We start from the raw sequence: 22,471 nt of genomic DNA, 5'->3' as shown, positions 1-22,471 counted from the left end.
ATGGCTTCTGGTTCCTCATGGAATCAGCTGCCCATGGCTTCTGCTCAAGGCTCAGATTGCATTGTCCCTCCTTGTGGGCTGTTTGAAAGGATGGATCTACTTCTGTCCAGGCTTGGGTATTTCCATTGCACAGTGCTATATCCATAAGACGACCCATGGGCTGCTGGCCAGCCCATACGAGACTGCTTGGAGTCACGTGTTGGCCCTGGACCCAGTCAGCTGTAGGCAGGCAGCAGAATTATGCGGATGAAGTGCGAAGGGTTGCGTGCATGGCAGGCATGAGTGGAAGCATGCCAGTGCCGGAAGTTCAAGGAGCCAGTATGTCCTTCTGGTTAACTGAAAACACTTTAGAGAAAGACAAACCTGAGTTTGGGTCTGGACTCTTCTGCTTCTTTGCTGTTTGAATGTGGGGAAATGATTTGCTCTTTCTAAGGCTCAGTTTCCTCTTATGTTAAATGGGTATAACAGTAGCTCCTATTTCAGTTTATAGAATTAAATGAAATAACGTTTGTAGAACTGTTAGCACAGGCCGTATGAATTATGGCCATTGATACTTCCATCATTGTCATTATTAGTAAAGTGAGCTCACGGCTTGGATTGAACAGAATTACAGAGATGTCTTTGTGGACAGAACTGCCCTGTGGTTAAATACCTAGATTCTGCAGGCTGTGTAACTTCATGTAAATCCTGATTTTACATGTGCTGGCTGGGCTACTGGGAAAGTTACCTAAACTCATGTCTCTAAAGTGGAAACCATACCTAACTCAGAGATATGTGAGCATTAGTAAAACAAAAGCAACAGAAGAAAGAATCCGTGGAAAGCCCTAGTGTGGAGCCTGGCAGACAGTTGAAAAGCGTGGTTGGGATTGTTCTTTCTCCTATACAGCCACTAAGCAACACAGACGAGACACAGCAAGTGCGAGGTTGAGATCTGATAACGAACTTTGTTTTCAACAATTCAAGTTCATTGTTGAGAGTAATAGAGTTGAGTGTGTTTTCGTCCTAACCCACTTTACTATATGAGTGCTTAGGCTTTAAGTACAATTATTGTTGTTTTGAGACAGAGTCTTGCTCTGTTGCCAGGCTAGAGTGCAGTGGTGTGATCTCGGCTCACTGCAACCTCCAACTCCCTGGTTGAAGCAATTCTACTGCCTCGGCCTCCCAAGTAGCTGGGATTACAGGCACGCGCCACCACGCCCAGCTAATTTTTGTATTTTTAGTAGAAACAGGGTTTCACCATGTTGGCCAGGCTAGTCTCGAACTCCTGACCTCATGATCCACCCATCTCGGCCTCCCAAAGTGCTGGGATTATAGGCGTGAGCCACTGTGCCTGGCCAATTATTGTTTTTTAAAAAATAAGAAAAATGAGAAGAACAATGCCTTACTCTTCCAAACCCAAACATGGGCACCCAAAGTTAAGTGATATTCTGATTTCCAGTGTGTGGCTATGAAAGACTCTAGAGAAAGGGAGGAACTTTGATTTACCTGCTACTAATCCCCATCATCAGCACAGGGGCAAATCAATTCGTGGTCTTTAGGCTGGAGACAAGTTTAAGCTGACAACCAAAATAATGACTGTTACTGGAATGACTGATAGCTTTGTTGGTGCTGAGAATGTGTGAAAGCCCTCTCTTTGGTATTGTATTCAAGGTTCTGAGATGTTTACATATAATATGACAGCCATTCAATGCATTTCCATCAGGGGGATCAGATAACTAATCTTTAAGGGGAGAATACAAAATACGATGTTGTTTCCAAGACATATTGGTGAATAACAGACTAACAAAACCAAAGAAATCTCACTTTATGACAGCCTGATGGGGCGGCAGATTTTGTGGGATTTTTATTTCTGTTTTTGTATGGTGCTGCCTGCCTCAAAACTGGCTGCTGACTGATCCCTGTCTTCTGTCTGCCCTGTTGTCTGGCTCTTGCCTTTAGAAGAATGAAGCAGTCCAGAGGGTTCTGAAGCCACCTCAGCTAGTGACCCTGTGAAAAAGGTTACATTGCTGCTATTTCACAAGGGAGGAGACTGAAACTTCAGGGGTGATATTAACAGGCTCCAAATCCACACAGCTGGAGAGTAACAAAGCCAGAAATCACACCCATTTGTGTGTGTGTGTGTGTGTGTCCAAATCCTGTGATCCCACTGCCGGGATACACTGCCTTCTGTGTTCAACAGTCATGAAAGTATTTTAATGAACACCTGGCCCTGCAGTGCCTGGTGTAGCAAATGCTGCAGATACTCCACCCACCGACTCTTGGGCCACCCAAAATCCACCGGCAGCTTTGGTGGACATTTCCCGTTCACCCTGAGGCTTTCCTACTTCTTTCTTTCCCTGGGCTTTGTCTGGCTACAGAGTGCTCAGCTCACCTGCAGGACAGGCCAGAAGTACCAGGGACTTTCTGCCCACTGGGGCAAATTTCAACCAGTGAGGGGCTGCAGCTAAGGTGTAAATAACCCAGCCTTCTTGTTCCCTGGGAGCGGACACTTCTTATATGCAAATGTGTTCTGTAAAGTCCAGGTGTAGGATATGAGAAAAAGACATAGTCAAGGATGTTACCAAAATTGTTTCCTTTTTTCACCCCACTCTGAGCAATTGGAAGAATAGAATTGTCCTTAACTTAGTTGGGAAGACTACAGAAAGCAGTATTTCGGGGGGGGGTGTAGGGAGGGCAGGTGGCCAGAGTTTAGTTTTTGACATGTAAGTTTGAGATGCCAAAAAGTTATTCAAGTATGGGTATAGATCATAGACCTGGAGTGCAAGCTGGTGTTTAGGGGAGAGGCCCGGGATGGAGATACAAATTTAGGAGTTAAAGTCATGTGGACTGGGGAGTATGTGAGAGCATAGAGGGAGTCTGTGATTCCCAGAAGAGTAGAATCTACTAAAGAAGAGAGATGTTACTGAGTCATACAAGTAAATCATCCTAGACCATGATGAACGTTGGGAAAGGGAGTTGCAATGAGGATCCCTTGGGGTACACATGGGTGCAGCAGACCCTGCCCTGCAGAAGCTCATAGTCTGAAATTAGAGATGCGACTGCACACAGACAGCTGGATATAAAGTGTGCTCATAAGAGGGGTGCCAGAAATAACCTCAGAGAATGGGGGTGGTCTCAGTCACTTAAGGCTGGTGGGATGATGGAAAACTAAATGAAGAAGGCTCTCGATCTGGACCATGAAGGATAATGACCATGAAGGATCCTGACTTTCATAGATGAGAAGGCGAGGGACATTCTACACAAAGAAAGAACATAGAGAGGGATTTGGGAAATACCAGAAACTCAGGGTACTAGCAAGAAATAAGCCTAGAAAAGAAGGTTGGGGTCCCATCATGAGGGGTGAGACTGTCCAGAGAAAGAGCTTGGACTCACCCTGTAGGCAGTGGAGAGCCATGAAGTCAATGATTGATATGATGGAGCTGTCCTTTAGGGGAAGGAGCTTTTCAGGATGAAGAGACTGGAGGCTGCAAGACCAGTCAGAAGGGCTTGGCAAGGTGGAAGGAGAGAACAACATGGACAGGAAGACACTTAAGGAGAGATGCAAATTGACAACAAGTACCAAAATGTGAAACATGCATGACATTTGACCAGTATTATTAATTTTTTTTTTTTGAGAGAGACTCTCACTATTGCCCAGGCTGGAGTGCAGTGTCATGATCTCAGATCTCTGCAACCTCCACCTCCTGGGTTCAAGGGATCCTCATGCCTCAGCTTCTCAAGTAGCTGGGATTACCGGCATGCACCACAACGCCCGGCTAATTTTGTATTTTTAGTAGAGACAGGGTTTCACCACGATGGTCAGGCTGGTCTTGAACTCCAGACCTCAAGTGATCCACCCACCTTAGTCTCCCAAAGTGCTGAGATTACAGGCGTGAGCCACCGCACCTGGCCCATTTGAACAGTATTATTACTTGGAGGAGAACAGTGGAGAAGGGGTATATATAGGAGGTATATGATATACACAGAAGAGTGATCACTGGAGCATTGTTTATTACAGAAAAAAACTGAGAAAAAAAAAAGCAAAAAGATCCATCAATAAGAAATGGATTAAACAAACTGTGATACATCCATACAGTGAAATGCTCTTCAGTGATTAAAAAGGATGATATATATCTACATTCATTGGCATGAAAGAAGTACACAATTTATTGCTGAGTAAAAAAGACAGGCTGTGAAACAGCATTTGTTGTTTAGCCCCATTTATCAAAATGATACCCTTAAAAGATCATTCGTGTATATACGTGTAGGGAGACCTTTGAAATTATGTTCATCAAAACGTGGATGACAGTTTTGGTTAGGTGATACGATGTGGTAGCAGGTTGTTTATTTGTTTGTTTGGGGATGGGGGGTGATTTCTCTTTAGATCTTTTCTGGATTGCATGAATTTTCTACCATAAGCTTGTAATATCTTAAACAAAAGACAATGCAAATTTTCAAAAATAAGTTGAACAGTTATTGAGTTCTTGCAAGGCAAACAGCCCCGGGTCTAGAGTGTGAATAGTTGTTAATCTGCATTAGCTGACCTCTCTAAATCAGTAATTTGGCCTTTGAGCCTCTCCCCAAAGAGGGTAAGGGAATTTTAGTCTGGCACAAGGATGAAGGAACCTAAAGGATCATGCTCAGATTGTCTAGTAATTTTCTGTCCTCTTCCAGGGTCTTCCTGAGAGCTATCAACAAGTTTGCAGAAACCATGAACCAGAAGTTCCTAGAACACACAAACTTTGAGTTCCAGGTGAGTAGGAGGCACTAGAGCGACACTTGGAGCTGCCCAGGGCGTCTCTGACATCTTGGGCTGATTGCTCCATCAGACACATCCCAAAGCCCACAGAAGCTGTCCCAGTCTCTCTGGGGATTCCCACGAAGGGTTGTGGCTGGGGGAGAAAATTCTCAGGCTTTCAACCAGGGCCTTGATTAAATAGTCATCAACTGATCATCACATGCAAATATGACTGTATAATGGCCTCTTATGCTAACAAGGAGATTTGCATTCATTCATTGTCAGAGTCTGTACCATCTTTTAAAAATGTATCACCTTTTTTTTACTTTTCTATTCTCTGGAGCCAAAAGAGCAGCCAGTCATAGATAATGAAAAATGATTTACAATCGAATTCTCCAGTACAACTTTGTGGCTTCCTGATTCCTTCGAAAGTCATTTTTAGTGCTCAGCCAAGACCTGGGACCTCTGAGATTCAGGGTCCTAAAAGTATGTGCCTGGGGCAAACAGAATGACACACCTGCCCCAGGTCCAGGCCCAAGAAGCACAAACTCTGTGGGAAAGTCCAGATTGCTGCCTCTGCCTGGAGATGTGAGAGGGAAGGCCCCCCACAAAAGGATCCCCTCCAGGGAAGTCTCTGATCCCTAGCATCTCTTCCAGTGGGGGCTTAGGGGGTAGGAGGCACTGAGCTCATGAACTGGAATGATGGTGTTTTTTCCTTGCTCATCTAAGTTGTTCAGTTCCTCTCTGGGCTTTCGCCTCTCAGAAGCTGAGCAACTTCAGGCAAGGCCTGGACTGTATCCGGGCCTCAAGTGAGTCATCTGTGAAATGCAACAACTACCCTTTCTACTTCATAGGGTTTTTCCAGAACTGGAATGTGACGAGGGGCTTGCTGGGAGAATCCACTTGTAAGGTCCCATAAGTTTCTGTTCAAATACTTCCTCCTTAAAGAGGCCTCCCCTCCTGACTCCTCCCTGAGGATCACCCCCACTCACTCCATGGTCATTATGCAAAACCATGTGGCTTCCTGGAGTCTCTTCATAGCACTAAATGTCATTAGAAATCATCTTTCTTGTCTACGTGCATATTTTCTCTCTTTCCTCCCATAGAACTTAAGCCTCATGAGTATAAAGACCTTGAACACACGACAGCTCTATGCTCTGTGCCTGGCACATAGTAGGTCTCCTTGAGGAGGTGATGTCTGGGCTAAGGCCTGTGAGATTCACCCTGCTGAGAGCACCAGCCTATGAGTAGATGAGTATTTGTTGAGAGGATGAACAGGATCTTTGAACAAGAGTCTCTTGAACTACCTTGCATTCAAATCAGGCAACTGACTGACAATGAGAGCGATAATAAAATGAGTAGCTGCCATTTTCTGATGGTTAATACATGCCAGATCTCATGAGAAGCACTTTAAGGGCATTATCTTTTGCAGTCTTTACAGCCACCCTACAAGTTAGCCACTATTACTAATATTTTTTCTGCTCTAAGGAGGCAGGAAGTAAGACTCAGAGATAATAAGGAGATAGCCTGGTGTCACCGAGCACATCAGTGCAAAGTTGGGACCAGAACACAGTGGTGGCTGACACCAAGGCCCACCCAGATGACTACAGCCACATGCCAGATACAGACTTTCACCCCTGCAGTGGGTTGACTGCCCAACAGGATCTGGGTGAGAGTTTCTCCCGGCATTATAAATCTTCGACATGGGAACAAAGCATATCTCTTTAGCTGGTTTGAATCAGGAGAGATGTTTGATTCCCTTCCAAATGTGGCTGAGAGGCCTGCAGGATCTGGTCATTGGTATGTTGAGGGAAGTTTCTGCTTTTTGGGAGGGGCAACTTGGAACACCATACCTAGGGGCCAGAGGTGACAGGGTTTGGTCCATATAACTGTGAGCTAGTTTGTTCATCTCTTTCTGTGGGTGTTGGCAATTGCAGCCTCAAACTTGCTTTCCTGACTTCACTCTTTTCCATGCTCTTAGATGGATATTTTCCAAGAGAGGCTCAACTTCAGTCCTTCAGGGCATTCCTTTAGGTTTATATCCTGTTTTCCTGAAAGAAAATCTGTATTTGAGAGATGCTCAGAGATAGAGGGTTTCATACATGAGAAGTATGGGCTTGTAAGCTGAGTGACTTTAGACAAATTACTTCATCTCTATGTGCCTCAGTTTCCTCAATATTAAATCAGGATACTAATAGCTATATCGTTGGATTGTTGTGAGGATTAAGTGAATTCACATAAAGCATTTAGAACAGTGCTGGGAACATAGCAGCCATTTACTAAGTGTTAGCTCATTATAATAATAGTAATTTTATTATTTGGATAATGATTATGATGATCATGCCCCTAAATGTGTCAGGGCTGGGAATGCAAGTCAGTCCTTGATAAACAGGACAGGAGGCCTCTTTCTGGTCACCACAACATTGCCTGGGGCTGTCACACCCACAAGATTCTGTAAAACAGAAGAATGGCCAACATTACAAAATAAAGTAAGTCTCTTTTCCTAATGAGGCTTCCATAGCTATTTATTGAAAAGTACCCAAGAACAGGATCATTTTCCAACCTTATCTTTGTTCTCCTACCTCTTCCTCCCCCTGTGTAAGAATGGATTTGTTCTCTGTAACCTGCCTGGAACACGCCTTGTCTCCTTCTTATTGTCTCATTAATTATTCATTTAATATCAGCAGGAACAGCATCTATCACTGACTGCTGCCTGTCTTGGCAGCCACTGACCAGAGGAGGGGCAGGTGCAATGAAATTATCCCTAATATCTTTCCCAGAACTGTGGTTTTGTGATTCAAAGGGCAGAAAGTAAGAAGCTTGGTGACTGCCACTCTGTAGGTGACAAGAACTGGGAATTATAAAAATGGTGTTTTCTGCTTGCGGCTAAGATCACTTGCATTCCAGGCCCTGTTCAGGATGCTGGTCCTTGGTGTCTGCATCAGTTCATGTGGTCAGGGAAGACCAAGAGAGGATTTCAAATTCAAATCAGCAAGAATTTTTGTTTAAGAGCAATTCTTATGGGCCCAGACTATTGCAACATGCTTCAAGGAACTCAGAAGCAAAGAACACTGCCCTACCCTCAAGGATCTTGGAATCTTGATAGAAGGCTATACAAATCCATCTTCTAGCATCCAGGCTTTTGAAGAGGGTGACTAACTTTATTGGCATCTACTTAGAAAATTTTGATTCTCATCATAATCTTGTTAGGTTGAGATGTACCCATTTCACTGGTGAATAAACTGAGCTTCAGAGAATTGATTGACTTTTCTGTTAAAGGTCATCTAACCAATAAATGGGGCTGCTGGGATTCAACCCCAGGCCTGTCTGCAAAGCACATCCTCTTTTCACTCTTCTGCTCCATCTCTTAGGAACCCGGTGCCTTTGGATTCCCTAAGGCAGCTCTATTTAGATCCAGAAGCACTCTCTGCCCTTTCTAGTTCTTACTGGCACTGGGATAGAGAGCTCTGAGATGATTGGCTGGAAGATGAGACTCTCCATATTGAAATCTCTGATTGGCCCTGGAATCAGAGATTATACTTGGGCTCCAGAAAGACTCTGTCTTGGGCAGCACTGTGTTTGGTATTGAGATCATTCTCTCTCCTTGGGGATGCTCTAATTGGCTCTAGGTGTGGCCATTTCTGCCTAGGCCTTGAGGCATTTTTGGATTACCAGCCTATCCTGGGAACCATTTTTGATATCCTATGAAATGAAAAACTTCTAGAATATTTCTAGCCATTAGTAGAGGCATGAGGGCCACCTTGGTCTTTATAATGGGAAATTTAACAGTGATGGCAAAAACAGGTGAGGGAGAGACACACACAGAGGGAGCAGTCATCAAAGCCTTGCAACCGCCCATAGCACCACCACAGGGGGGTCTCATGGTGGGATGGTTCCACCAGGCAGAGCTGTGGGCACATGCTTGGGTGCAGTTTCCCCAGCCCTGCCTGCTTCAGCTTTTAGGCCCCAGACATCCTCTTGTCTGATATTTCTCACCTGAGTCCACACCTGGGACCTTCCACTCCCAGAATCAGAAGCATCCCCAGAGTGGTCATCACAGCTGTGCCTCTGCCTTGCAGAGGGCAGGCTGACTGCGTTTCAGCACAACTGCATGCTGGTTTATTTTTTTTTATTGAACTTGGGATAAATAATGATTCAAGGTCACTGAGAAAGAATCCTGATTCTGATTTAAAAATCCTTCATCTCTCTGCTGTAAAGACTGCAGTCTTTATAAACATCAGATGGACCAGTGAAAACCTTAACCAACAACAAAGCTGAAAGGACACTGAGAAAGGAGAAGAGTGATTTCAGCAGAAGAGCAGGGTGGTGAAGAATGCAAGTCCTGGAGTCAGATAAACTGGATTCAGATGCCACCTTCACCATCTTGTAGCTCTGTGATGTCGGGCAAGATATTGAACCTCTCTGGGCCTCAGTTTCCTGATCTCTAAAATGGGGAGAATAATTATACAAATCTCATAGTTTTTTTTGGGAGGATTTAACCAGAATGCATGCAGTGTGCTTGGTTCATTAATGAACTCATTCAAAAAATAATTTCCCAAGCACATGCTGGCTCAGACGTGATGTGCAATACTGTGTAAACAAGAGTGAATTTAAAAAGTAGGTTCTTGCTTGCTTGATGCTGACAGCCAGCAGAGGAGACAGAAAATAAATTAATTTTGTTTAAAATATGACATAGATATTGTGAACAGGGTATAATATGGGTGAATAATGGGTGAATCTACTTTGCTTGGATGAATGGAGAAGGCTTTTGCAAGACTGAGAGTTTACTAGCCAGTGATTTCCTCATTTAGTCCTTACAACCATACCCTTTAGATACTATTGTCCTCATTTTCTAGATGAAGTCACTGAGACTCAGAAAGGTAGGGTACCTTGTCCATGATAATGGAACTGATCATTGAATTGAAACCCTGGAAGGCAACCTGACAGTATCTATAAAAACAAACAAAGGCAAAAAACAAACAACAACTAAACATGCATAGACCCTGTGTCTTAGAAATTCTGGTTCTAGGAATGTATACTACAAATGTAGTTTCCCATGCATAAAGATGTTTAAATAAGGGTGTTGATTACAGCACTGTTGCTAGCGAAAAAAAAAAAATTGGAATCAAGCTAAATGTCTATAAATAGGGAATTTGGTTAAAATTAAAGTACATCCTCATAGAATACAATGTAGCAATAAAAGAGAATGAAGCAGATCTGTATATGCTAATATAGAAACATATGCAAGATATATTGGTAAGAGAAAAAAGCCAAGTGCAGCAGACTTTTAAAAAAGATGTCTATACATACATTTGTTTATGCATAAAAAAATTCTGAAAGCCTATCCAAGGAATTGTTAACATTTTCTTCTGGGGAATTAGACTTGGATCCAAGGTAGGATGGAAAATAACTTTCTCCCATTTAATCTTTTCTATCATTTATTTTTTAACTATGTGTGTATATTACTTTTATAATTTTTTGAGAGTTAATTAAAAGTAACTAAATTCTCATTATACCCACTAGCAGTATGACTTTGGGTGGTCTTTTACCTTATCTGGACTTTACTGTTTACCTCTGTGCAATATGGTAGTCAGAACAGATGACACTTAAATTTATTCCAGTTCTAACTCTCTATTGTCCTATAATTTCAAAATATTAAATTCCCAATCAGAAATCACCTCATCTCTTCCCCAGGGCAAAGAAGAGACACTGTAGCTTCCCCTAGTCAGCTGAGCTAGGCACTTAGTAGAAATATCACCAGGCAGTTTCTAGCAGGGCAGAAAGAAAAATCTGGGACCCTTTGAAGAATTTCTCTGACAATACAGCAATCGATAAATAAATATTCTCAGGAGCCCAGCTGTATTCAAGTCATTGTGCTGAGCATGGCATTAGAGATACAAATAAATGGAAGACAAAATCTTGGTACTTGGGGAGCTTACAATTGGAGAAGACAAGGCATACAAATACTTCACAACCCATGCTACCATCAACACCACCATGCCATTTACTGAGCACTTATGTCAAGCCTGTAGCGGATGCCTCATTCTCAAATTATTGATCCAGTAATTACAACAGTCCTTTATGGTAGGTACCATTATGTTGGGTATTCTGCAAGTGAGGCGAATGAGGCTCAGAAAGGTCAAGTCGCTAGCCAAAGGCAACCCAGCTAATAAGCAATAGAAGTGGTTTTCACACCCTGGTCTGCAAGACACTGACACATGTGCTCTTGACTATCAGATAGTGCTGTCATGAGAAACAAATGGAGCACAAGGCCAGGTGCAGAACAGTGGACTAACATCTATGGTTGCACACAATAAGTGCTCCTCAAATCAGGAAGTGATCAGGCAGGCCCAATATGCCCTGCAGTCTAGGAAGGCTTCATGAAGGAAGCGGGTCTTGAACCCAGCTTTGATGTAAGAATAGGACACAGTCACTGCAGGTATGAGAACCACTGTGAGTGAAGCCATGGAGACCAAAATGCTCCTGTGATCTCTGTGGAGTCTGAGCAGACCAGGCCACCTAGGTGGGCAGTTGTTGAAGGAGACAGCACTGGGGACCATGGAAATTGTATGAGACTTTAAAAGCCAGGTGAATGCATTTGGATCTGATTCTTTGGGAACAAGAGTGAAGAAAGGCTTGGGGCAGAGGCCTTATAAGTATTCAGCAATATCTAGTTGTGACCACTGCTCACCTCTAAGAGCACTGCTCAGAGCCACATACTGTGACAACCTCCTCTGAGTTCCAGAAGTCATTCCCACAGAGCCCCATGGCCAAAACTGGGCAGGGGCTGTGGGTGAGGTACTTGGATGTGCCATTTCTGATCCACTAAGAAGATCAGGCACAGCTATGGCCTCATGGTTCATAAAGATCTTCAAGAATGGAAGCCAAAACCAAAACAAAACCAGGTCCACTCCATGAGAATTGAAACGTATGTCCACACAGAGATTTGTACAAAAATGTTCATAGCAGCATAGCGTCAATGCTATGACTCATAATAGTCAAAGACTGGAAACAACCCAAATGACCGTCAGTGGAAGAATAGATAATCAAAATGAGTATATCCATATGATAGAATATTATTCAACAATAAAAAAAATGAAGTACTGATCCATACTACAACATGGATGAACCTTGAAAGCATTACACTAAGTATAAGAAATCATACATGAAAGGTCACATATTTTATGATGTCACTTATATGAACTGTCAGAATGGGCAAATCCACAGAGACAGACAGTACATTAGTATTAAGCGTTTCCCGGCAGTTTGTAGCAGGGCAGACAGAAAAATCTGGGACCTTTTGAAGAATTTCTGTGACAATATAGCAATTGATAAATAAATATATTCTGGAGCCCAGCTGTATTCAAGTCATTGTGCTGAGCATGGCATTAGGGATACAACTAAATGCAAGACAGGATTTGGGTACTTGTGGAGCTTACGGTTGGAGAAGACAGGGCATACAAATACTCTACACCCAGTACTACCATCAACACCGCCATTGCATTTACTGAGTGCTCGGTGTGTGCCAAGCCTCTGGTGGATGCCTCATGCTTGTATAGGTTCCAGGGACAGGGTAGCGGAAGGTGTTGGTGGGGAGAAGAGGGACTGACTTTTACGGGTAGAGGGTTTCTTTTGGCGTGATGAAAATGTTCCAAAATTAGACAATGGTAATGGTTGAACCACCTTGTGAATATACTAAAAACAGAATCATACACTTAAAAAGTGAATTTTATGGTATATAAATTATATCTCAGATTTTTTTTTTTTAAAAAAGAAAATCAGGAATGGGATGACAGAGAAATTGTTTTTTGATGGATTCATTCAGGGTAGAATAGAGACTGGCAAGAGGCTCAACCATATTTGACATGTCTTATGTGTTAGGGGGCATTTCTGAAATTATTCTCACAAGTAATTGTAAATTGACTTGCTTTGTTGGATACCTATTTCCCATGTACCTTAATTACTCTTTTGCTGTCCCCTAAAATCAGAGATTTCTCACTTTCATGGAAACACTCATTTCCATGTCCTGTGGCCACGGTTTTCTCTTGCCCTGGCTTGTTGTTTCAAATGCTCATCTTAAATGTGAGAAGGTGTAAGCTCCAGACATAAGCAGACCAAAGCTGCACATTTTCAAAGCAAAGCCCTGGAGAAGCTGCTAAGTCACTGGGATGCCGGGAGGAAAGGCAGTCTGAGGGGATGTGGACAGGAGACCCAACCTGCCACATGTGTTTACATAAGCAACGTTGCTACGGAAACAAGGAGATTTGATTCCAAATGTTACAAGAACCTTTGGAGGACTTTGAGGAAGGGAGTGGCATGATCTGATGTGTTTTTTTGTTGTTGTTTTTGTTTTGAGATGGAGACTCATTCTGTCTCCCAGACTGGAGTGCAGTGGTGTGATCTCAGCTCACTGCAGCCTCCGCCTCCTGGGTTCAAGTGATTCTCCTGCCTCAGTCTCCTGAGTAGCTGGGATTACAGGCGTGTGCCACCACGCCCAGCTAATTTTTGTATTTTTAGTAGAGACGGGGTTTTACCATGTTGGTCAGGCTGGTCTCGAATGATCTGATGTGTTTTAAAAGGTTCTTCTGTTCTCTGCATGGAGAGCTGACTTTAAGGGGGCCATGAGCCAAGAGGCCACTTCACTGCATCCCCGGAGCAGTTTGTTTTTTTGGGCCCTGGGTGATAAAGGTCCAAGTAAAGAAAAAAGCATTCACTCAACAAAATGTAAACTGCATGAGGCCAAGGATCACTGTCTATGTAACCGCTGCTCTGTCACCACACCGTGGCAATGCCAGGGCACCTAGCAGATGTTCCAGAAATATTTGTTAAATGCATCCCCAGCTGAATACTGACCGTGGTGTGTTGAAAGAACCCCGAGTGTCAATCAGAAGGTCTGGGTGCAGATCTTAGCTCACTGTGTGTATAACAAGATGAGAGACTTAGGCAAAATACTTATCCTCTCCAAGCTTCAGTCTCTTCATCTATAATAGAGCAATAAGAGCTGTCAAGTATTGAGAGATGAAAGGAAGATGTATGAGAAAGTTCCTGGCCCATGGTAAATTAGAGTGCTTGTTTTGCTTCTTTCAAAGACTGGAACCGCAAACCGATTTGAAAGTCATACTCTGGGCAGCAATGATGATGTTACGTTATCAGTGGAAGAGTTGCCTCTTTCATAGTCTTGGCCATCTGCAAACACGAATGAACGTCTTTGAGTTAAGGATGAAGGTCTCGATGGCAGGATGATTTCTCTGGCTAATGTTGCCTATCCTCTTGCTACATACACTGTGGAGAGGGGCCTACAGTGGGTGGGCTTTGTTCAGCAAAACTGTCTCCCAGATGCTCCTTGCAGGACCTTGGCATCTTGCAACAATTGCCCTTGAGCACCAAAACCCTGGGCTGTATGACTGGCTTTGGTACCAAAGAAACCACTGGAATAAAGAAAAGCGCAACAGCAATAAGGCTAGCAAGGATTTTTGAGCTCTGACGGTGATTCACGTCTTTAAACACAACATTTTGTGTCATCTTTATCACAGCTTTCTGCAGTGGGTACTAGAGTCACCTCAGTTTTGCAGACAGTTTCACCGAGGCTCCGTGATGAATCCATGGATTGTAGATCCATGGTTTGGACCTATAATATCTCTGGTTCTGTAGCCTGTATCAATATTGCCATCAGTGTGGCTAATCTTTTGAGCAGTCACCATGTGCCGACCCCTTTACCTGCTCTATTTCACTGCAAGCTGGTGGAGTGGGTTAGCACCAACAGATCAGGTACATGCGGAAATCCTTACAAGCCTGCATCTCAGCTGGGCCAGCAGGGGCTGTAACTGAAACGTGCATCAGAATCACCTGAGTGCTTATTAACCTGCAGATTTCAAGGTCCCACCCCCAGAGGTTCTGATTCAGTAGGTCTGGGCAGGGGTCAGAGAATTTATAGCTCTAGCAAGTTCCCAGGTGCTGCTGCTGATCTGGCAACCACACTTTGAAACCATCGAACTAAGGGAAAAGTAAAGGCAAAATATTTTAAGACAGAATGGTTTTCAGGTTGGTCCTCCAAGCTGTCAGGTGAATTAGGGAGGACTTCCAGAGAGGCTGTGAATCCCTGAACTATCTTACCCTTCGTCACCCTCTAATTCCAGGGCAAGAACTAGCTCTCCACGGCACCCAGCTGGGGCAAGTTATTTGTCTTTCAAAAAACAGAACAAAGCACAAGGACAAAACAACAACAACAACAAAAAAAAAAACTAAAATTCTCCTCCTCTCCCAAATCCTGTTGTCTGAGAGTGGACGTGGTAGCGCCTAGAGAAATCCATCCATTGTCCTCACTTTGGCCAGGATGTTAATTTCAGAGTGAGTGCCAGTTAGAAAATTGCAGTGGGCACAATTAAACTGGCTCTGCCTCTGTCTTCTGCCATCTTCATAAATTATTCACACTACCCAGTGCTTATGCCTTCCCACTTCAGACCCTCTCCATAACTGTTCTCTGCTCTTTCATTTACAGCTGTGGAACAACTATTTTCATCTGGCAGTGGCTTTTATCACCCAGGATTCTCTGCAGCTGGAGCAGTTCTCACACGCCAAGTACAACAAAATCCTGAATAAGTAGGTTGCATTTTTGGATTTCCCGAAGAGGGGGAGGTGCATGAGATCCTCTGAGATGGTGCCTGAAGCAGAGGTTTTTGTTCCTCCTAGGTACGGGGACATGAGACGGCTAATTGGCTTCTCCATCCGTGATATGTGGTACAAGCTTGGTGAGTAGGCACACACATCCAGATACTCACATCTACATGCACCAAACTCCTTCTTGAAGACCATCTGTTGGAGGGCCACAGGGGTTTTAGCAGTGGGAGCATGAAATAACAGTTCATTACTGTGTGCACCCCCGTTCTTAATAAGTGCCTGGTTATACTCTGAATAAGAGGGGTTCCCCATACCCACATCTACCCCCAGCCCTGCAAGCAGCTGTGAATATGCTTCTGCTTGATGCCCCCAATGGGTTACAGATCCAAATGGAAATTTATAAGAGGGACCAGGACTGTCATGGGAACTCACGTGCTCACACATCACATGGATGCTTGCTGCTGATTGGAGGGTCATTCTGCATCCTGTATAGCATGGTCCACAAAACATACTCCAACCTCATGAGGAGAATTAGCTCTCTGAAAGATGAGAGGGTCTTTTTAGCTGAAAAGTGACCCCAGAAGCTGTCTCTGCCTCAGGGAGCTGCAGGAATCTTGTGTGATTACCTGAATGATACCTGTGGAGGGAGGGATGGAATCAAGGAGACATTTATTGAGAGTCTGAGTCAGGCCCATGCTAAGAGATTATATTTAATCTTCACATCACTTCCTATAAGACAGAATTGTTCCCCCATCCTTTTATTGATCAGGAAACTCAGAAAAGGAAGTAACTTGCTTGAAATCAAACAGCTGGAAGCCTCCAAGTGTGGTTTTGATTCCACAAGGACAGGGGCCATAAACCTTGCTCATGGCCTGAATCCTCCTCTATAAATATGTGCTGCAAGGATGGATGAATGGATGGATGGATGAATGGATGGATGGATGGATGGATGGATGGATGGATGGATGGATGAACGAACAATAATGAATTTTTTATTTTTCTGTCCCTCCTTGACTCTCTGATTCTAAATTGCTCTGCCCTGGGTGTGGATATTGACTTTCCTACAAGTACTAACTTGTGCCCATCTCTTGGATTTAATTTTTGTTCCCTCTTCAGACTACACTTCTTGCTTCCCCAGACCTCTTATTGTCTGCCAGTTCCCATGGGTTTTTTAGGCAGCAGTTGCATGCCCCTTCCAGCGAGTTCTATCCACTGCGAGAGAAGCATAGAGCAGTGGATGGATGATCAGTCTGGGTTCTGTGGTTGCTGATAGCATCAGACTCGAGCTAAGAGAAGTACATACTGGATAATAGGGAGGTTGCAGGTTGGCTCACAAAGCCCAAGGCAGAGCCAAGGACCCAAGCCCAGAACAGACTGCCACATCTTTGCTTTGGGCCTTGCTCTGACATTTACAGGCTGTGAGGCCTAGTATCACCAGGCCTAAGTTGGGGAAATAAGCACCCTCACAGGGGGCTTATGAGGGTCATAAGAGCACAAGCTGGGGCAAGTGGAGCCATGGAGGCCACCACACCCACATCAGAGTTTTATCATTATTGTCATCATTGCTCCATCAGGATGGAACCTAATTTTTCTGTTCTCCCTGGCCTCTACCCTCTAAGATGCCAGTAGCACCCTCCCTAGTTATGACAACCAAAAAAGTCTCCAGACATTGCCAAATATCCCCCGGGAGAAGGGGGTGCCACCTCTACCCTGTTTTTCTAGAAAGGCATGTCTTTCTCAGTCTATCTTTTGTTTCTCCACTCTGGGTAAGGACTGGGATATAGGAAATAATTGACGTTTCATTTACCATTGCTTTGCAATGGTAGGGGAATAGGGGAACATGGTGCAAGCACAGGTCCACACGACAGCCGGCACCTGGCCTCAGGGTCAGGAATATGAGGAGTAAGGACCTGCAGCAAAGTGAAGCTGATGCGCCCATGCAGAGAAAAAAGACAGTCACTGTTCCTCTCCAGTGAATAGCTGTCCTACTGAAATGCAATCCCAATGTTGTCATACCTTTCAGTTTTTCAAAAGAAGCCAGAAGACTGGGTTTTTCAGTGTATTTTCCAATTTATGAATACTAATGAAAACTAATTGAAAGTTTTCAAAACATCAGATGTGCGCAACACATGATGGACCCAGATTCAGCTCACTTCCAAGTTTGCATTCGTTGCTCCACAACAGCAGAGGCTGGGTAAAGCTGTGGCGGGCTTCCTTCCCCAGCCTGACACCCCAGGCACTGCCAGAATTGCAAAACAGGAATCTGTGCTTTGTTTGTTTCAAGTCCTTCCACATGGCCTGCTCTTTTCTGAATGTCCTTCATTGCCATTGTTTTGTACACAGAAGATTTTATTTAGATATAGATTATGTTTTGGCAGGCATTCCTGCACTCCCAATTATGCTGATGAATGAAAAGATGTTACCAAATATTCCACCTGCTTAGAATCACAGAACATCGGAGCTGGAAGGGCCCTTCAGAGATCATATTGTCCAGCATTTTTCAAACATTTATTTTTAGCTGAGGACCAATAAAAAATTCTCATGCTTAATAAGTAAATTGGATGAAAGCAGAACTATTGTAATTGAAGTGAGGTGGGAGACCCAGAGCCCATTATAACAGGCTGCTCTTGAACTTCCCTTGTAGAGGGTTTTCTAGGGGGAAGCCCTGAGCACTGCAGAGAACAGTTGGAAGCAACTGATCTGGTCCAATTCACTATTTTACTAATGAGGAAACTGAAGTCCATAGAGAAGGGGTTTGTACAAGATCATGTAGTGGGTTAGAGGCAGAAACTGGTCAAGCATCTTAGCCAGAGTGTTTGCTCTGAAGCATCACAGACTCCCTGTTGTTAGCAAAAACCTGTAGGATGAATTAATGCAATTAAAAGATATATCTGTCAGGGGTTGAGGGTTGGTTACAAAAAAGAGGCATTGACTGCAGCTGCCTTAATCAGAGAAGGTATTTATTAGAAGGGCAAGAAGGAGCTGAAGAACCTGGCTTCTCTGGTTCCTGGCTACCTGAATCCAGGATTCAGTGTTTTAGGATTGCAATTTGCTCAATTAACAATGCCTTGTAGCAGGTAACAGCCACGTGTCCCAAGTCTGTCCCATGAGAATCAGCAGAAACATACCTGTTAGGGCTACAGGAAAGTAAATTTTTCCAATTAAAAACAAAACAAGACATAAAACAAGAGGCAAGGAGAGGACAGATTGAATGAACAAAACGCATTTTTGCCCACAGCCCTCCCCTCTCTTTCTTTCTGGAAAAGGACAATATGGCTGGAGGGGCAGTAGCCATCTTAAAGCCATGAGGACAAAACTTACATTCTGAGAATGAAGGAGCAGCTCTGGACTGGCCATCTTTTGGCTTCTTGTTAAACAAGAAAATTAAAGCTTCAGTTTATTCATGGTAGTCAGATTTCTGTTGCATCCCGAACTGATACATCATCTAATTCAGCCCTGCTGATTTTATAAGTAAAGTTGCCAAACGAGGCCAAGAGAAGCACAAGGACATTCCCAAGGTCGAAAACAAGTCAGTGACTGAATTGAGGCTAAAAGAGCCTGTCTCTTGATCCCAAGTGCAATGTTCTTACAGATAATTTTTTTTCAAAGTGTATGCATACTGTTTCAAAGGGTGTGAAATAACCAACAATCTACGTTTTTTCCAAGATGGCTGATAATGAGTAAATCATAATGCATGTTAGTTTTCTAAATTTTGTTTTAAGGCCAGAAGCAATCAGGGCATCACCATCACGATCATCGGTATCATCATCTTCTTCTCATCAAGAACAACTTGAGCAACCCTGTGATTGTAAGATAGCTAATTGCAAAGCTATAATCTCAGGCTTGAAGATTATTTCACATTCTTCAGGGGCAAATCTAGACAAATTGTGTATGTGTGGAGAGGAGGAATGGGCAGGAAGTCTTCACGGGGAGAAAGACAACATGCTGTTAAGGAGCCAGCCACTCAGGGGTTAATGCCATTTGTTGTTTTGGATCCTGGGCGGATGCCAAATGGAATTTACTTTTCCCAGTAGTGTAGCATCGTAACGTTTGATTTCTGCTCGGCATGAAGAAATGCACATTTTGCTCAAATGACTTTGCACTTAATCCTCCCACATTCACTTGGGTTAACACTGAGTTGCTGTGTTAACATTTGTTGTGGGAAAGAAAGACACATTCTAGCGCCTGGCATCTCAGCCTCCCATGTAGGGAGGTTGGCCTGGCCAAGCCTCGAGGGCAATTTGGCCATTACTGTTTAAGCATCTACAGAGTGCTCAGCTTGGTGCGGAGGTCCAGAGAGTGGAGCTATCTAGTAGGGAAAAGTGACAAAGTGAAATGTGTAGTGGGGACTCAGGAGTTCAGGCAAAAGGGATGTAAGTGAGGACTACAAGGATGATTCCGTGTGGGGAAATGGCTTCTGAACTGGAAGGAGGACTGTGTCAGGACTGAAGGAAAAACAGGGAAAGGGCAGGTATTCCAGGGGAGCAACGAGCCCAAGCAAGCATGGCTTCCTGGGGTTGGGGAGAGGCTGCTGGGAATAAATAGGAAATGGGATTAGAGTGGCCATCCATCCATTCATTTACTCATTCATTTACTAACCAACATCGAGCACTGTGGTAGCCTCCCCAAAGATGCCCATATCCTAATCCCCAGAACCTGTGGAATATGTTACCTGTTCTTTAGAAATAGGATACAAGCCTCCTAATTCTAAATGCTTTAGTGTCTTTATTTTTCAAAAATTTAAAGAATAAAGTTAATTTTAACAATACATTTAACACCATATTCTAAAGTGTTATACTAACATGTAATCAATATAAAATATTACTGAGATTTTGTTTTCCTTTTTTGGGTATCTGGTGGATTTTTTACACTTGCAGCACATTTCTAATGGACTAGCCACGTTTCAAGAGCTCAAAAGACTCATGCAGCTAGTAGCTTCCATACAGAATAGCACAGCCCTAGAAAATGAGAAAGGGTTTACTTGAGAGACGTGTGAGGGGGTAGACTTTGGAGGGGGGTCCAGGAGAGGGAAGGAAGAAGAGCTCGTTGGCAGAGGAAGGCCCAAGGCAGGAAAAGCAGTGTGCCCTGGAGGAGTGGGAGGTAGGCAGGTGGATGGAGAGTGGCTAGGTGAGAGGCACACAGTGGGTATGGGGAGGGAGCACGGGACCAGACATGTTCCCAGCAGTTTATCCTGAGAGCAAGGAAAGTCATAGGGAAAAAACACTGTGAATAAACATGATCCAACAAAGGCTTTTCAAACATCTTTGAGGACAAATGAGAAAATATTTCAATGAGACAGAGAAGAGTGGAGGGTTGTGAGTATCAGCCATGGTAGGGAAGATAAATCCATCTGACCCTTTCCCCAGTTCAGCTGTTTGCTTTAAAAGTGAACAAATAAAATGACCAGCCTGAAAATTTCCATGAAATGCTTCAAGGAGCTCCATGAGGTTAGGCCTTGTCTTTTCATATTGCTTAATCTAAAACTCGGCATAGAGCTGAACCCAAAGTACTTACCATCAGCAGCAGCAGCAGCAACAGCATCAATACTTCCTGAGCTTTTGCAATGTGCCAGACACTGTGCAGGGCCCTTCGTTTGCATAAACTCTTAAGCTTTGACAATTCTATTAGGCAGATTTTATTATCTTCATTTTACAGATGAGATCATGGAGGCTCAGGGAAGGTAAATGACAAGCACAATACCACACAACCAGGGAGTGGCAGTGGCAGGACCTGACCCAGGCTGTCAGACTCAAAAGACTCTATGGGGCCTGGAAGGAAGCTGAGGCTGGGCAAGTCCTGAATAATGAGGAGAGAATTGATTGCCTGTCTCAGAGCATTGCCAGGAGGGAGCTTTTCCAAGCCTAAGACAGAGGAGCAAAGATCGGTGGATCTGTGTTCTGTCTTCCCCTTTTGAATTGATTTTAGTTTTTTTTTTTTTTAAATCAGCTCAGCTTTATTTCAAAGTCCCCAGGAGGCTTGCTGGACTCTGAAATCCAGGGAGTCATAACTTGCCCTCATCCTTGTTCATTGCAGGGTCTGTGCCAGCCTTTGGAGAGAGCTTTCTGTCCCATGTCAGCCTCAGAAGGCCGTGGCTTGCCCAACTTAATTCTCAGCCAAGTTCACAAAAGCCTCCCTCCCTCCCTCCTTTCTCCCTTCCCTCCCTCCCTCCCTCCCTCCTTTTCTTCTTTCCCTCCCTCCCTCCTTTTTGTCTTTCCCTCCCTCCCTCCTTTTTGTCTTTCCCTCCCTCCCTCCTTTCTTTCTTACTTCCTTCCCTCCTTCCTTCCTTTCTTCCTTCTTTCCTTCCTTTCACCTTTCCTTCCTTCCCTCCTTCCTTCTTGTTTCTTTCAAGGTCATCTCCTCAGTGCCCTCAGATCCTTTGCATTGCACCCTACAGTCCACTCCTGGGAGGAGTGATGGAGGAGGCCACTGTACAGATGAGAAACCAAGACCAGAGAATTCATGGGACCCCTTTCCACCCACACCCCCTGAGCTCTTCTCTGTGCTTGCATTATCAGCAGATCCTCTCCCAAAGCCTGTGTAATCTGGCATTTGGATTTTTCCTTCTGGCTTATTGGCACTTTAATAGCCTTTTCTAATTGGTATCTGTTCCCAGTGAAGTTCAGCTTCAATTACATGAAAAAGACCCTCTTAGTAAATACCCTTCCTTGGCTTTTCTCGAATACAGCAGCAGGTGTGTCTCTTGCATGAGCACTTTTTTTCCCAAATGAGTTTGTATTCAATTAGCCACAAATATGTTCTGTGTGCATGTGTATGTGTCTATGTATGTAAAGATATGCAAACACATACACATTTGGATACTTGAACACAAAATCCAATGTGCTGAAATTCCACTTTTATGTAAATGAATAACATTTCTTAAGGGAGCATTGTAAGGGCCATTGAGGTCACACTGTATTTGGAGATCAGCATCTCTCTCTCTGCTTTCCCTATTCTGCCTCACGTCTCCTCAACTGACTGTAAAGAATGCAGATCAAAAGTATTTAAGAAATCACGGGTCTACAGCAAGTCTGCCCTTTATTTTAAACCATCTAAAATTTATCCTTATCATGCCCAATGCCCTCCAGTATTCTGAAGGCCTTTGTTGCATAAGCAATTTCTCCATTCTGTGGTGGCTTA

General features: G+C 43.8%; 1 protein-coding gene across 1 annotated transcript in view; it reads left to right on the top strand.

Annotated features, from left to right (window-relative positions):
• DOCK2 (dedicator of cytokinesis 2) overlaps nucleotides 1-22,471 on the top strand; it is a 448,837-nt gene that overhangs the window by 359,383 nt on the left and 66,983 nt on the right. The window contains exons 30-32 of the mRNA XM_003268643.2: nucleotides 4,654-4,732; nucleotides 15,216-15,316; nucleotides 15,407-15,465. Coding sequence (XP_003268691.1) covers nucleotides 4,654-4,732; nucleotides 15,216-15,316; nucleotides 15,407-15,465 — 239 coding nt within the window. The remainder of the gene's footprint in view (nucleotides 1-4,653; nucleotides 4,733-15,215; nucleotides 15,317-15,406; nucleotides 15,466-22,471) is intronic.

Source organism: Nomascus leucogenys, chromosome 2 (genome assembly GCF_006542625.1).
Source record: "Nomascus leucogenys isolate Asia chromosome 2, Asia_NLE_v1, whole genome shotgun sequence".
Lineage (NCBI taxonomy): Eukaryota > Metazoa > Chordata > Mammalia > Primates > Hylobatidae > Nomascus > Nomascus leucogenys.
The sequence above is the reverse complement of the archived record's forward strand: the minus strand, read 5'-3'. Positions and strand labels throughout refer to the sequence as shown.